The sequence below is a fragment of the Cibotium barometz genome, chromosome 12, assembly GCF_041138505.1.
Source record: "Cibotium barometz isolate CiBa-2024 chromosome 12, ASM4113850v1, whole genome shotgun sequence".
Classification (NCBI taxonomy): domain Eukaryota; kingdom Viridiplantae; phylum Streptophyta; class Polypodiopsida; order Cyatheales; family Cibotiaceae; genus Cibotium; species Cibotium barometz.
The window spans coordinates 24,781,494-24,797,901 of NC_141057.1; the positions used below are offsets into that span (position 1 = coordinate 24,781,494).

At 43.2% G+C, this 16,408-nt stretch overlaps 1 protein-coding gene across 6 annotated transcripts; it reads right to left on the reverse strand.

Moving 5' to 3' along the window:
* Positions 1-322: 322 nt before the first annotated feature.
* On the reverse strand, positions 323-12,892 carry LOC147633207 (nudix hydrolase 16, mitochondrial-like). 6 transcript variants are annotated; one of them, XM_086806236.1, is made up of 5 exons: positions 12,210-12,872; positions 11,849-11,960; positions 11,499-11,582; positions 933-1,079; positions 323-601 (listed from the first exon to the last, which is right to left on the reverse strand). In XM_086806236.1, the coding sequence occupies exons 1-5, from the start codon at positions 12,338-12,340 to the stop codon at positions 515-517; spliced, it is 561 nt and encodes a 186-aa protein (XP_086662362.1). In that variant the 5' UTR covers positions 12,341-12,872; the 3' UTR covers positions 323-514. The 6 variants fall into 6 exon arrangements, with proteins under 6 accessions (XP_086662362.1, XP_086662365.1, XP_086662360.1 ...); XM_086806239.1 differs by lacking the exon at positions 323-601 and adding an exon at positions 608-843 and having other exon boundaries at positions 11,866-11,945; positions 12,210-12,892; XM_086806234.1 differs by lacking the exon at positions 323-601 and adding an exon at positions 608-843 and having other exon boundaries at positions 11,849-11,945; positions 12,210-12,890.
* Positions 12,893-16,408: the final 3,516 nt, after the last annotated feature.

Sequence of the window (16,408 nt, forward strand, 5' to 3'; positions counted from 1 at the left end):
TAGTTTACACACAAAAAAGATTTGACTTCATAGCTTATATGATGTATATTTGTGCCAAAAAAGTTTATCCCCGTAACTTAAAATTCAATATAGCCAAAAATTGAATCAGATCGGCGTTTCCAGGGAAGGTGTAGAAAATAAGCTGCTTCTAAGGAGTACCGCATTTTTAGTGATATTCACAACATAAGAATTCCTCAAATGTCGACACTTTTATGTGCTGGAGCCAGGGTATCATTTACATTACCTCTCCTCTAAACCTGATTTTGAGCCTCCATGCAGCAACTTTCACATCAAGGACATCCCGAATAGCCATAAACTGGAGTAGACTGGAGCACCACTTACTACTTAACGAATGTCATACAAGAATATATCCATGGGAGAACACAATTCAGCTTTATCCTAAATGCAAGCTACCAGATAAAAAATGACTGCTGGCAGAAGATCAGAGGGAGAGTAGAAGAGTCCACGCTTGAAGACCCACTGAAGCCTTCAGATGCCAGACTGCTCCCAACAATCAGCCTCCCAAATGTGAGATGCACTTCTCTAGAACTCTCCGCATCCATTCATATCGGCAATGCTCGATTGCCTCAGACGCAACTAACTGAAAAGAGACATGTATGTCAGCACTGGATGCGCACACAAAAAAAGAACTTCTACCTATGTTATTGTTCCTGATTATAGGCCAACCCTTGCTTGGGGCATAGAGCTCGGTGGCAGCAGCTACTTTATGATGATTTGATCCTGGCTTAGACAACAGTGATTGCATGTTGTACAGTCTTTCAATATTTGAAAGAGTTTTCCTTGCCATTCCTCGTTGATTTCATATCTACCAGGCCATATCGGCTATTGCATAAAGCCACAAGCACTTTAACTCTGCCTCACATTAGAAGCAAGTATCTGACAGCTTATGAGACGAGCAAATTGAGACTCACCCATCTCCGTTGTCGAGCATGCTGTTCAGGCCAGGAATCCATCTCCTCCGTTACAGCAAGAGCAAACATATGAGCATGGCATAAACCTTCAGGGCTACAGCTTCCCTGCTGGCGCTTGCTCTTGAAATCCCAAGACCCTAAACATCCCTGCATAACCTCCAAGACAGAACCGTCAGAGCACTCAAACGTCCGAGCAAGAAAAGTATTGTGAAGAAAAAAGTGTACTTTCAGTTGATCAGAAAACTCATCTGGTGATGTTAAAGTATACTTTTGACATCTCTTCCCAAATTGCATGCACTGCCGGATGTAATGACATGGCACAAATTTTAAGCCAAAATTTTCATTAGATTTGAAATCATGTGACCACCTTGGTCTAGGCAGTCCAGTTTTTGCAAAGGCCTTGAAACCCCTATTTTTGTAACATACGGAAGAGCCGCCTGTATTAAGAACTGTGAAAAATTGCAAAGATGAACAAAGACAAGAAAGATATATATACCTAGATGAATCCAAGAACATGCCCAAATTCACCTTTTAGGAACGTGCATGTTATATACTCATGGTAGTCAACCCACAAGACTATATAACTATCAACTCCATTATGCTTAGTATGGACTAGATACTATGACATCCCCACTAACGTCATCAGTGCCCAATAGTGGGGTGTAGATCTCTGTATCAAGATATGCTCTCACACACACACTATTTATGTTGATGAAACAGTGTTTTCTGTATATATGAATCAAGATTTTGTTGGGTAGGAGGAAGCTAGCCTGCACACACACACAACCTCAAGCACAGAGAAACGTGAGAGTGCTGGAAAAGATGTACTCAATAATGATATGAAATGAAAGTACAAGTGAGTACTAAAAGGCCTAGGGTAAAGTGCCCAACACACATAATTGTGTTCACACGGGAAAAAACCTGTGTCCAGTCTCACAGGAAAAGGTGCCCGTGAGTAAGCTGGGTTCACACCTGAACTAGCCGGGGGTGGACATGACCAACGAACCCCCCTCAAGTGAATGGTGTGAATGGGTCGCAGCAGGGTGATAAAGCTGTGAATGCTACCCTGCACTATGCTCCACAATAAGAGTGAACCGCAGTGCCAATGGAAAAAGCAAGCACTATATGACCGGAAAAAGGAGAATCCCCAATGTCATAGTGCTAATGCTAGAGCACAGTAGTACATAAATGCATCACCAGAAATGCATGGCAAAGATCATGTGGACATCGATTGTATCAAATCAAGAGGCATTGCATAATACCCCCTGAAGGCAAGTACCAAATGCCAAGCTGAACTGCATGTAAATCAATGCTCTGTAACTGCACCAGTGATAAGCATAAGAAGAGGTAGCAAATATACGCATGTGTAAAGGCAACAGGATCCAGAAGTCATGCCTGTGAGACATGCAATGTAAGCTGCAAAAGTGAAACTCATCAATGGAGGATCCGATGAGGAAAAATCAGCAATGGGAAAAGCTGAAAATGGGGAGAAAAAGTGGGGGCTCGAGGCGGGCATCAGCCAATGCTATGAGAGGATAGATAAACTCTCAACAATGCCATGATCAGTGGCATGTATGGCAAATGTAAAGATGCATAATCCCACAATGAATAATATACATGTGACATGTCGAAACCATGAGAGCAAGCCAACACTGGCCAAGTGTGTAAAAGGCACTCCCAATAAACATCACATGTGAGAAAGTGACAATGTCAACACTGTATAACAATCCCGCTGCAAGGGAAAACAGCATAAAAGGCATCTCCAGTAGACATCACATGAGAGAGAGCGTCTAGCATAGACCAGCATAAGGGTCAACAAGCATAAGTGACCATGAGGCATCACCAACTGCATGTGGGCAAGTAGAATCCCCCCCTGAAATGCATCTACCAGACAATGCACACCATGGAGTACAGACTATAAAGCATAGTCATCAAAAGCAATAGCATCAGAAGACATCTCTGCAGGCAATGAAGATGTAAGTGTCGAGACTGACACGTGTAGCCAAATTGGCCTGATCTGCAGCTGTGGAAGAAGATGCCAACTTCTTTTTTTCACTCTCAATACGCTTCCTGCATTCCTCTATGGTGTGCCCAGTTTTCCTGCAATAGTTACAGCGCTTTTTCTTTTCAGGCTTGTCCTCTGTCTTGGGAGGATTCGATGGGCTAGGTTTAGGCCCAGGTCTATTCCCACGAAAAGGAGCAGCCATTGCTGACTCAACAGACATCATGTTATTCCTGTTGGAACGAGATTGCTCTTCACTGAGCAAGAGAGTCACAAGGTTGTCAAAAGTGACCGCATTAGGTGCATTGCCAGCCAACAACCGCAAAGAGGTGCCAAATGTCTGATAAGAGTCAGGCAAGTTGCCCAAAACTATCTGAACAAGATAGCTATCTGTCAAAACCTCATCAATGTTAATGGGCTGCTCTCGTAGGTCCTTCACATGCGTAAGGTACTGATCGATAGAGTCACCTTCAAGCATGCGGTCACTCTCAAGCTTGCCCCGAAGGTAAGCTACACGAGCCTCATTGCAACCTGAATACAATGCCGCCAAGGTATCCCAAGCACCCTTTGTAGTGGTGCCAGATAGAATGTGCAGAATGATATGCCTGCGACACGAGAGAGCAATCAATGCATGGGCCTGAGCATCCCTAGCATCCCAAGTACGCTCCTGCTGAGTAGGAGAAAGACGAAGAGGTGGGCCTGCAGGAAGATGAGCGGGAATCACTTCACCTTCCACTGGAGCAGGTGCAAGAGGACGCTCCTCAGTGCCATCCACATACAACCATACATTTTTGGCAACCAAAACATGACGCATCATATAAGCCCACATAGGATAGTTGTCCCCATTGAGCTTGTCCTCTTGAGATAGCATTCCAAAGAGGTCATTATTACTGTTGGCCATGATAGGACAGCAAATCTGTCACAAGTTACCACGAGTATGCAATGTCCAACAAAACCGTAAGAATGTGGGAGATAAATAGCAGGATAACCAATGGACTAAAAGAGAACTTCTTCACTAGGAGAAATACATATGCATGTCCCAAATCTCCAAGTGTACTACACGATGATGCAAATCTGTCAAAGTATACACAATGGCATACATATACTGCAGCAAACCACAAATGTATACATATGCCGTGAAAAACACAATCAACTGACACCTGTAAGAGCTGCAAGTGCTCAAATCCTGGCAAATCAAATGTAAATTGGTTGAATGCTCCAAAAATGGAGCTCAATGTAGAAAAGCCCTAATTTTTAGGCAACCAATTAGACCACATCTGAACCGGATCTGCACCTGTAAATCTGCTAATGCGATTGTCACCTGTACCAAGTGCTGCAATGCCCAAAAATTGGGGGAAATGCCCCAATGCCAACCAAATGTGTCTGCAATACCCAAAATTTGGGGAAAATGCTCCAATGCCAGCCAAATGTGCCTGCAATATCCAAAATTTGGGAGAAATGCTCCAATGCCAACCAAATGTGCCTGCAATACCCAAAATTGCCTACAAATAGTGCCAATTCTTGCAAAGTCCCCATATTTCTAGTGCAATTATGCACCAAATCTGCTGAAATCGATGTCAATGTGTGCCAATGTTGCAATTGCAGGCTCAATGGTGAAAAGCCCCAAATTTCAACAGGCAGAATGTGCAATTTCATGTCAGAAATTTGCAAATCCCACTAACCTTATCTAAAGGTGAACCTTGCAGTTGGGCAGATTTGAAGGTGAAGGTGAAGTCAGCGTAGATCTGACAGGTGCAGATCTGACAGGCGGCGGTAGGCGCAGGTACAAGGCAGCAAAGTGCAAGCGGCTGCAGATATGGGCTGGATCAGCATCGTGAAGGCGGCGCCAGGCATACGGCGGCAACAACGGCGGGCAGGCGTCGGATGCAACGGCGGGCAGGCGATGGCTGCGCTACAATCAACGACGGCGCACGATGCAAGGGCGATCGCAGATCTGACGACGAACGGCAACGACGCATAGTGGCAGCATAGGGCATCGAGTGTGGCGGCTCTGGCAGGTAGCGCGCAGCTCAGCTAGGCGCGGGCACAGCAGCAGCGCTAGCTAAGTAGCAGGTCGTGAGCAGCGGAAAACAAAAGTGCACAAATGCAAACCTACAGCGTAGATGACGTACGGTAGTGGGCACACCTACACGGAGTAGAGAGTACACGCAAATCTAGAGAGAGTGTGTGGTGTCTAAAGAGTGCAATAGGCTGCAGCAAGGAGCAAACCCTAACCCTAATGTTTGGGAGAAACAGGGTGTAACCCTAACCCTAACCAAGCTCTGATACCAATGTTGGGTAGGAGGGAAGCTAGCCTGCACACACACACACACACACACACACACACAACCTCAAGCACAGAGAAACGTGAGTGCTGAAAAAGATGTACTCAATAATGATATGAAATGAAAGTACAAGTGAGTACTAAAAGGCCTAGGGCAAAGTGCCCACGGGGAAAAACCTGTGTCCAATCACAAGGAAAAAGTGCCCGTGAGTAAGCTGGGTTCACACCTGAACTAGCCGGGAGTGGACATGACCAACAGATTCAAGATGTACATAGATCGTAGCCAATCATGGCCTGCAAAAGGTAACATCTATGCCTATAACCTGTCCCACCTCTATGAGGGATCAGATAACTAGTTTCACCCCTCGACAAAAGCTTACTGAAACGCTTGACCAAAACGGCTACACACACGCCCGACATACATACATACACACATAAATATATACATAAACATAATAAATAAACACACATATACATACATACATATAAATATATGTAGGCATCATGCACTTGAATCTCCAAGGGCTGGACACTGAATCTATGCTGTTTTGGGGACTGGGCAGCCTGTATGGGCTGCCCCAAACTTGCCCTACAGGCTGCCCCTGGCATGCCCCTAGGGCTGTCCTACAACCCTTCCATGTCCGGTGGGTTCAACCAGGGCCTTCCTAGCCCTCATTGGAGTGGTTTCACACCATCCCCATGCCCACATAAGACTTGGGATAGCCCTATGGGCTGGCCCCTTTTTCTAAAAGCAAACCCTAACTACCTACTGGGCTAGCCCCTTTTCCTAAAAGCAAACCCTAACTACCTACTCAATGATCTGGCATCCGGTACCATACCAGAAACACAATCACTGACATCATTGCAGAGGGAGACTCACAGCGCGGACTGGCACTGTTTCATGAGCAGGACAGTGCACACCTGACCTTGGACTCTTGTGCAGGACAATGCACACCTTACCTCACACGACTCAGATGGATCCCTGGCTGACTCGTCCCAGACTGGGTGTAATATGCCGAAGCTTCGGAGAAGGATCGGTACTTCAAAACTCAGAAAACAGCACTCTTTTCGCGACGGAATTAACGCACAAAACTGAAAGACGATGTGCAGAAAATAGAGAGAGAAGGGGGAGATGGAGAAGGACACAGTATTGGGTCCCAATTACCCTCTGTAGGGCCCCCACCACGGATGGTGTATTTGCTTTATTAGAATGATGTAAATCTGAAACAAATACTAAGTACTTGACCTTTTCTTGGCTGGAAAACCTGCCCTTGACCTTCAGTCCTTCACCCCTTAGCTTTAGCAAACCCTTGGCTGTCCTGGCCCTTGAATGCTTGAGGCTCTTGGTGAATTTTGAGATGCATGAAATGAATTATGACTTGGGCTTTTATACCCCTCATATCATGCAGTCGGCTGTCTTCAGGACAGCCTCACGACTGTGTTATAATAAATAAATGTATTCACACTTTAATCAAGTGTTTTCACACCTGTTTAGAGCCTGTCCAGCCTGCGCAGCCTTCTGGGACAGCACCCTGGCTGCTGGGCATTCAACGCAGAGGTGTGGGACTGCCCCCCACACCTGGCCGCCTACTGTCTAGGGCTTAAACCTCTGTCGGCTGCCTGTCCAGAGGCTCTGGAGCTGGCCGACTGCCCCTCCAGCCCTTGCCTTGGCTGGTGGGCAAAGTCTTGGGCCCTCCTGGCCCCTTGGGGGTGGTTCTACACCTCCCCCATGCCCATCTAAGTATGCACATGCAAATACCTACACTGGGGTGGCCCTATGGGCTGGCCCCATCTCGGATGCACGTGACAACTGCATGATGATGCGTGTTTTTCGAGAATTAATTGGATAGTGTGTGTTCATATTTCTGGACGACATGCTAGTATTTTCAGCTACGGTTGAGCAGCATGACATTGATGTGGAGAAAGTCCTTAAGTTATTGGAAAGCAACGAGCTCTACGTCAATGAGAAGAAGTCGGAATTTTATTTGTTCCAAGTGCATTACCTGGGATACATAATTAGTGCAAAAGCCATTCGACTTGATCCGGCTAAAGTGGCCAAGATTGTCAACTAGGAAGTACCTCAAACAGCATATGACATCAGATCCTTTGTGGGTATATGCCAGGCATACTCCACCCACATAGACAAGTTTTCTTACCTCTCGACGGATCTCACTGATCTGCTAAAGGGTGTTAAGACAAGAAGGCAACGGATTCGAATGACTCCACGAGCATTGGAGATATTCAAGAACCTCAAGGTGGCTTTATCAGAAGCGCCTTGTTTAGCACTTGCCTCGTAGGACGAGCCACTTCAGGTGATCACCAATGCGAGTAACATCGCAATTGGCGGTATGTTATAACAGAATGGTCATCCAGTAGCTTACATGTCTCGTAAGTTACTGCCCGCAAATAAAAATTACTCAATCTACGATCGTGAACATTGGAAACATTTTCTTTATGGCCGTGACTTTGAGGTTCGCACTGAACATCAGACATTACGCTGGATTCAGACAATGCCAAGTGCAAAGTGGAGTGACAGACAACACCGTTGGAGCCAGATATTCCGACAATTTGGTGGTACGATTGAGTACCTTCCAGGAAAGGCCAATCCAGTGGTCGATGCTTTAAGCAAGAAGGGACAAGTGACTTCGATTCAGACCACTAGACTCGATCTTGTAGGTATGGGACTAGACGACATGAAGCACACATACGCGGATTCCGAGGAATTCGATACACATTGGGAACAAGCATTGGATGCCACAAGACCATGCCACTTTCTGATACACAATGGTTGACTTTTCTACAAGAGCCGATTGTGCTTCCAGCCATCTCTCTCTCTTCTGTCTGCCTTTTTGCATCAGCATGTTCTAAGTGGTGTTTAGGGCTGAAAGAAGACTCTCAAAGCTTCCGCATGTAACACTAACGTCATCAGTGCCCAATAGTGGGTGTAGAACCCTGTATCAAGATATGCTCACACACACATTGATGTTAGGTTTGTGTTTAGCGAATGTTAAGTGCTTACCCTTGTACGTGTAAACAAGGAGAATGGTTGCAAAGCTTGGTATCTAGGTATATATGTGTCACATGCACCCATGCACTGAGGTTCAATGTGACACACAGACTCCTCATCGATGCCATACTTGTCCAGAATTAGTACCTTTTTAGAAATATTTGTCGTACATCATGACCCCATTCTCAACCCTAGTCCAAGGACATATCAAGTACTAGCTACGTAGGTCCTTCCAAGCCTTAGGTGTCAAAGTCTATCACTTAACCCACTTGGAGAACATTCAGTGCATACATGTTTCCCTACCATAGCAGGCACTTAGGAGCATGTAGAAGATACAACAAGGCCTTGACAGCACTCGGCCATGTTCAGAGCAGCCGGCCAACAGCCAAGATAACCTGAAACACATGTGTAAAGCGATAGCAATTAATGCTAATGTCAACAGTCATGAGCATTACTTACTTGCCCACATCAGTCCATATAACCGACCAGCAACATGTTAGCATATATAAGAACCCCCTCAGCCCTCGCATAAACCATCTCATTCCTCATAGACTTCAGCAGTCGAGCATTGCAGGTATGTGTGCTTGAGACTTTGGTCTTGTGCATACATCAATTCAGCCAAGCACTCTTTGCGCCAAAGTCCAAGGCAGTCTGAAGCTATCTTCAGCATTCATCCTTCAGTATTGCATCTCCCTCCATTTGATGGTTCAGGAGACGTAAGTCTACATCATCCTTCAGTATGGAGATCCTCTGTCAATCATCTCTTAAGTTGGTAGATTGGGACCCAATCTGGTGCAATCGCTACATTCTCCATCTTTTCAGCTCTATCTCCTATGAATAAAGATTAGATTGGATTGCTTCATGCTAAGGTATAAAAAAAAGGTCTTAATGTGCGTTACACGAGCATACCGGTTGCATGTTACATTGGTATCAGAGCTTCTGGTTGTGACCCAACTGAATACCTATATTGTGAGCATTCTGTAAATGGTAAAACTAAACTGAGGTCAAGAAAAACCACCTAGCCATTCACCGTGCCGGGAGAAGAAGAAAGAAGCTTCAATCAAAGAAGGCATCACCACCGAAGAAAGTGTCCACAAAAACACCACTACAAAAGAAAGTGTCCACAAAGACACAACAGAATTAGAAACACTTCCGCAAAAAGCACTAACATTTTCCTTCAAGAGCTGATGGAAAAAAACAAGCTACCCAAATTACAACTACAGCAAGCAAAAGAAGCAAAAAAACATAAAGAGCAACCTAAAGAGTAGCCTACAAAGCAAGGTCCCCAAAATTTTCAACACATACTTCTTCTCATGGTGCAGCAAAGACGACGGGAACTTACTGAGGATAGACAGATAGAGAAAGCCAAACACAAGGATGCTGAAGACCAACGAAGGGCAGAATGCACAGTGTTGGAGGAGTATCAACCTAAGCTTGATCAGGAAGCCAAGCAACTCCAGCATCAAAAGTTACTGCCAACTTTGCAGGCCAATTTGACTAGATCCTCCACCACCCCATCCACCACTGTCATTTGAGCTCAACCAAAACTTCCGTAAGTATGATGATAAGTGTGATCATTCAGCAGTCACGCAACTTATACATCAATTTGTTGCATATTTTCCATTGGCTAAAGTTGCATTTACTCAAGAGTCAAGACAAAGTCCATCTGGCGGCTCAACACCTCATAGGGAAAGCCGTTACTTGGTGGCAGTATTGGTCGGGTCTTCATAAAAGGTCTCCGTATAGATCCAGCCACACGCACAACTCTTTACACATGGGATACTTTTGTGTCTGACCTCAAAGCCACGTTTCTTCCACCCCAATACATGACCAATTTGGAAGATGAGTTTACAAACTAGATTCTAGCTGTCTAACCTAATTGCATGCAAACTATTGCTACATACAGACCTATGCATAGAACCCCTACGCACATCCACAAAGCTAATTGTGGATCCAAAAACACAAACCCTAATTTGGCTCCCTATGCAAAAACATAAATCCTAATTTTGTTGCATGCACAAAAGCTACCTAGGATTAACCTTGATGGTTTGATACCAATGTAACATGCATGCTAATAGCAGAAGACTTAAACGATAATTAATGATGTGCAAAAGGCAATTGCAAGTAGCAAACATGTCCAAATGACACTTGATGCAATGACAAGTACAACTGTAGTAGACAAGTACAACTGTAGTAGCAAGTTGTACCTCAGATGTATGATCAGCCACACCAAGTACCGTGGCAAAATTAGCATGTACAAGCACAATATGGCCTACAAGTACAAGAGACGTACCATTGCTATATTGCAACCAACACTAAGTATAGAAGCATGCACCCAACACTAGGTATAGAAGCAAGATGGTTTTTGTACGATAGCAAGTGTGGGTCCTATTTGTGTCATTCAAATTGTAGGAGAGAGAAGACCCCCTGCATTGTAAATCGGCCTCTTGGTCAAGGTAATTGATCACCTTTGAGCACCATGCAGGGTGGTATCTGGCCATATAGTCAACTAGCGGCACCAAAATAGTGAGCTCTCGTGTGACAAGGAGATTGTGGTGGAATGTTGCCCACAGGTTGGGTAGCGTCCAACCTTCCCTTTACACCATTTCCTAAAGTTATGGGCACATGGGCTTTAATAATACCCTCATCTTAATAGATTATCCAACCTTTAGTAAGTGTAGTGTCTATAAATTAGGCTATAAAACCTTAAAAAATAAATATGGGCCTCAAAAACATACTTACCACCTACTAAACACATAAAACAAAGTAATGTTCGTGAAGTAGTCTTTGTCCAAAAAGGAGTCTTGTAGTGTGGCAAAAGCTGACTTCATATCCACTGACATTCTCTCACAATATGCATCTCCCCATTCAACTCATACTTTATAAGATTTTGGAGAGAAAATAGCAAGCAGGTTCAATTTCAGCAAATCGAGCAAATTCTTTGCAAATACAATAAATAAGGTTAAGAGAAGCAAGTATTCTGCTGATCATAATCTCTTTCCTCTCTCCCTATGTTTTCAGTTTTCTGTGTTAAAGTGCTTCAAGATTCACGCTTCCGTTATTGCTAGATCTGACACCTAAGTCCCAGTTTTGTATACCCCAAAGAAGTCCCTAAACTATTGCTCGTGAGTCTTTAGTAGGCATGCGTAAACTGATCCAAGACAGCATTAGCATTTCAATACCACCTACACTTTTCTTTAGACTGGCAAACTCTCTCTGGCCTCAAGGAAGATACAACTTTAATAGCAAAAAACTGTAGCTAGCTTATGTCACCTTCAGTTGGCCACGAACACCAGCTTCCTCAAAGGCCTCCCGACATGCAGCTTCCTCAACTGTCTCATCAGTTTCCCAGCCTCCCTGTGCATGCATAGAAATCAAAAATGTCAGCGAAGATGCAGCACAAAAAAAAAAATCTATCCTCTTATATTTTAGCTACAAAGAGGCAACCCAAGTCTAGGCTTGTCCACAGCTCAAACACAACCTACTCTTGCTACCCCTTGAAACCTTAAAATGATCCCACCACCACAACACTGGTTGCAGGACATCAAGTCTGCCAAAGTAGCAATGCTCTCATGTGCCCACGAAAATAACAATTTTATTTCAATGAGAGAAATGAAGAAAACCTTCGGAAATAGCAGACCTGCCCCTCCCTGAGTAGTGACCATAAGAACTTCAATAACTTTCCGTCCATTACCGTTGCAGGTACTGTCAGATCTAAATCTGAAAGGTACGCAGCTATTCACATATGCAGAATAAAGTGAGACTGTCAGATCTAAATCTGAAAGGTACGCAGCTGTTCACATATGCAGAATAAAGTGAGACTAGAGCAATAAAACTCTAACAGATGGCCATATAATGATGGTTCTAGACATAACAACGCACTAGGAAAGGAATCAAGCTTGGCCATCCTAATCTCTAAACGTGCAGCATAGCATGTATAAAGTACAGTGACACGCTTGAAAAACAGGAGACTCAGCTGCTTACCCTGCAACGAGGCGGTAGCCGCCATCATAGCGCTGTTGATGGCGTCCCGTCCGAGCTACTGATGAGGTTAAGAGACCATTGCTGGGACCAACCCTATGGACGTCACTGATCTCTCCCATGGCAAGAGACATGTGTGCAGAATGTGACTGTGAGTGGCCTGATTATCAGATGAGTTTTTCCCTAGTTTCTGATATGCTGCATTACAGCTCCTAAGGGCTTTACCCTTTAAAAGAAGCTCTTGCCGTTAAGATCCGTTGAGTGAAAAGAAAGGGAAACAAAACGTCCCGATTGCAGAGACGTTTCTCCTTAGCTACAAACGCTTCAAATCCCCGGGTATTAGTAGATGGCTTCAAAACCTAGCGAGATCCGATATAGGGGTTTCGGCAAATTCAACGAAACTGCCTACAAATGCCCTAGCAACAACCGAACGCCATAGCAGCTCCACAGGGGCTCCAAAAATGCAAACCAGAGCCAAATTCTGCAGCTCTTGCAAACCATACCATAAATGTGATTGTAGATGGGGCAGCAGTCCGCACTAAGAGAACCTGTGATAAGAGTCTAAAACCCTAATAATTCCAGCTACCATCAAATGCTGGTTTTGACAATAAATGCTATTCTATGCTACATAGACTTGGATCTCTTTCTGCCACCGCCCATACACTTGTATACTTATACTATATGTCTGTGTACACGCGCGTGTATGTATGTACCTTGTATACTTATACTATATGTCTGTGTATATGTCTCTATATATATATATGTGTGTGTATATATGTATATGTATGTATGTACATACATACATATACATATATATACATACTCTATATATGTGTGTGTATGTATATATATGTGTGTATATGTATATATGTGTGTGTATATGTATGTACATATATACACACATATAAATATACATATACACACATATATATACATACATATATACCTAGATGAATCCAGGAACATGTCAAAATTCACTTTTTAGGAATGTGCATGTTATATACTCATGGTAGTCAACCTACAAGACTATATAACTATCAACTCCATTATGCATAGTATGGACTAGATACTACAACATCCCTACTAACGTCATCGGTGGCCAATAGTGGGTGTAGAACTCTGTATCAAGATATGCTCTTACACACATACACTCATATGCATATACATATACATATACATATACATACACATACATATACATACACACACATATATGCATGTACATACATACATCCATACATATGGGAAATACCATTCTTGAGCTAGTTTTTTCGAGCGAAGGGAAAAGTCGAGCAAAACCTGCCAAACAATCTCCAGATAGAAAAGAATAACATCACTTTCCAAACATGCACATGTAAGCACGAAATTACATTCTAATTAAAAACAAATCATTTAATCTAACAAATGACACCACCCACTACAAAACAAGGGAACTTGAAAGATGCTATATTTCAGTGATTGAGTTCGCCTAACTTAAGGCTAATAATAAAAATGACCATCGTATAAGCCATCAAAAAAGCGACATAACAACATCTGCGTATTACGTTGGCGCTTGAAACAAGTCCACCTTAGTTAGTGCAACTTGGTGCATAAAATCGTGAGCTATTAAATCCAATCTTAGAACCTGCAAGTAAACAAAGTACAAGTGCTTGCATGGTATGTATGCCAAGCGCTTGTCCTCTCGTTTTTAAAAACATTCACACGTGCACTACAAAAAGTCTGCTACTATTGACACAGAGTAGCTCACACCCATTGCTCTGGACCCCTCAGTACTAACATAAAAGATGTGGGATTCATTGCATAATGTAATGGCCTCACAAATAACCTGTGCATCCAAGGTCCTCCCCTTCTCTACACTCTCATGAAATTCCTTATTCAATCGGGCTCTCCACTTAACAATCTTGCCATCCCTAAATTTTAGACAAAACGCACTTGGAATGTTTACTACATTTGTGTTGGCTTGAGTTAATTGTAGAGGTAGTCCTCCACTTTGAAGCACAAATCCATGTGCCATGATCATTTGCACCTCATGTGCCTATAGACATGTCCCTTCATCCATTGGCCACACCCCAGGAGCCGGACCAAGTGTGCCAATCACGTGGCCTTCATCAGCATCTCAAGAGTGAGTGGGAGCCGAGTTACAGAACTATACAAACCCCCCCCCCCACAACACCGCCAAGTTATTTCCGTCGACCCCAAAAGCATGGTGCAGGCACTCCATCATTTTTGTCTCCATCTCCCTTGTTAATGTATCTTCCACATCTTCCACTCTGTCCTTTGGCAAATGCCCAAAGCAAGTCATTTTCTTGTTTGGCTATGTCCTTCGAATAGCCCACATTGTTTTGGACACTTTTGTCTCAATACATCCGTGTGTTTCCCCTCCTTGTGTAGCTTTCCGTGCACCTTGCCACATATTCACTCTAACGATCACATATTCAGGCCTATGGTTGTCTCCTTCTAAGATGACACCTAGATCTGCATGCATCGGTCTTTTTTTCATTAAACACATTGTCGAATTATATTTTCATGTTGCATCTCTACAGAATTTATCCCCTTCTCTTGCATTGATGAGTGTGCCAAATCAACCAGTCTTTACTCGTTCCACAATTGTAAAATCTCTCTACCGTTTCTTGCATCCTTAGTCCATTTCCTATGCGTGTTCCTTTTAAGTATGCATTGTATTTTGCAAAACTACCATTGCCATGTATGCACCTGTTGTTGCTGTTGAAATATACAAGTGAATAGGATGTGTGCGGGAACAAGCCCTTAGCAAAGAGAATCTGTAAATGTGAGAGAAGCTGTGAAAAGGTGAGAAGTATCTACTGGGAGAGAATAAAGGGTAGCATGAGAAGATTTAGGAGGTGTGGAGATATTCTGGGAAGAGGTGGAGAGAATCAAGCAAAAGAGGTGGAGTGAATCAAGGAGAGATCAGTGGGATTAGATGCTTGGATGTAAACTCTATAAATTGAGGCATTGGCCTAATGAGAATTTGCTGGTTTTTGATTATCCATGCCTACATTAAGCTATCAGTTAATTGCTCACTAATTATAATTACTCACTAATCACGTCTTAATTCACTAATCACGTCTTAATTATCATCTAATCTCTTCTCTAATGATGTTGATTCTAGCATTTAATCCACCATAGCTCATCACATTAAGCTATCATTTAATTGCTCACTAATCACGTCTTAATTATCATCTAATCTCTTCTCTAATGATGTTGATTCTAGCATTTGATCCACCATAGCTCATCACATTGCTGCAAATTTAACATGGTATCAGAGCCTAGCCTAGAATCCATCAAATTTACGAGCCTATTATCTTGCTAATCACCTAGCTAATCAACATTAGTAGATAATCAAGTTTTTTTACCTCTTTTTCAAAGAGCTTCTGTACCCCCAGCTGGTGGAGGGGCTTGATCTCCCTCTAGGCTTAACAATAGGCTTCAAGCCTTTAGCCACACATAGCCACAAGCCTTATGCTCCAACCCATCAAAGCAATTCGTCAAACCGCCTTCTAGAACTGCAGATTTTCGCGAATTCGTCAGCGCCTTTTTTCTGAAGGGTATTTTGGTGCAATTGAGGGTTCAAATTAACCATTGTGTATCTGATACAGATCCCTATAACTTCAAATTGCAATTCGGAGATGGTTTGATTCTCCAACCATTCAGTACAGATTTGTTACCCTTGGCTTGATGTAATTTCTGGTAAATTTATGATGATAAATCTATTGTAATCATCAGCTTAACACTAGATTGAGTTGTAAAAGGGTAGACACTGCCCTTGAATCTTGAAATTGGATCAAGAGGTAAGACCCCCTTCACATCATCACAAGCACGGTACAAGAGATAGCCAAATTTAATGGGGAGCAGTTTTCTACAAGGCAAACAAAAACCATGTATCTACTGAGGAAAAATCTGTGGGGGCTAGCTGAGGCAAGAGATGAATGCCCAGAGGTGAGTGGGAAAATGAGTGGAAGAGCAGGAATGAGAAAGCATTAGGACTTATCGCACTCAGTTTAAATGATGAAATCATTCATCATATCACAAGGATACAATGGGCAAAAGATGCATGGGATGAACTCAATAAATTATTTGGCACTCAAGCAAAAAATTCAAAGATAAATCTGTTAATGCAATTCTACAAATGGATATAAAGGAAAGTGAACCTTTAATCACACACTTGAACAAATATAAAAGCA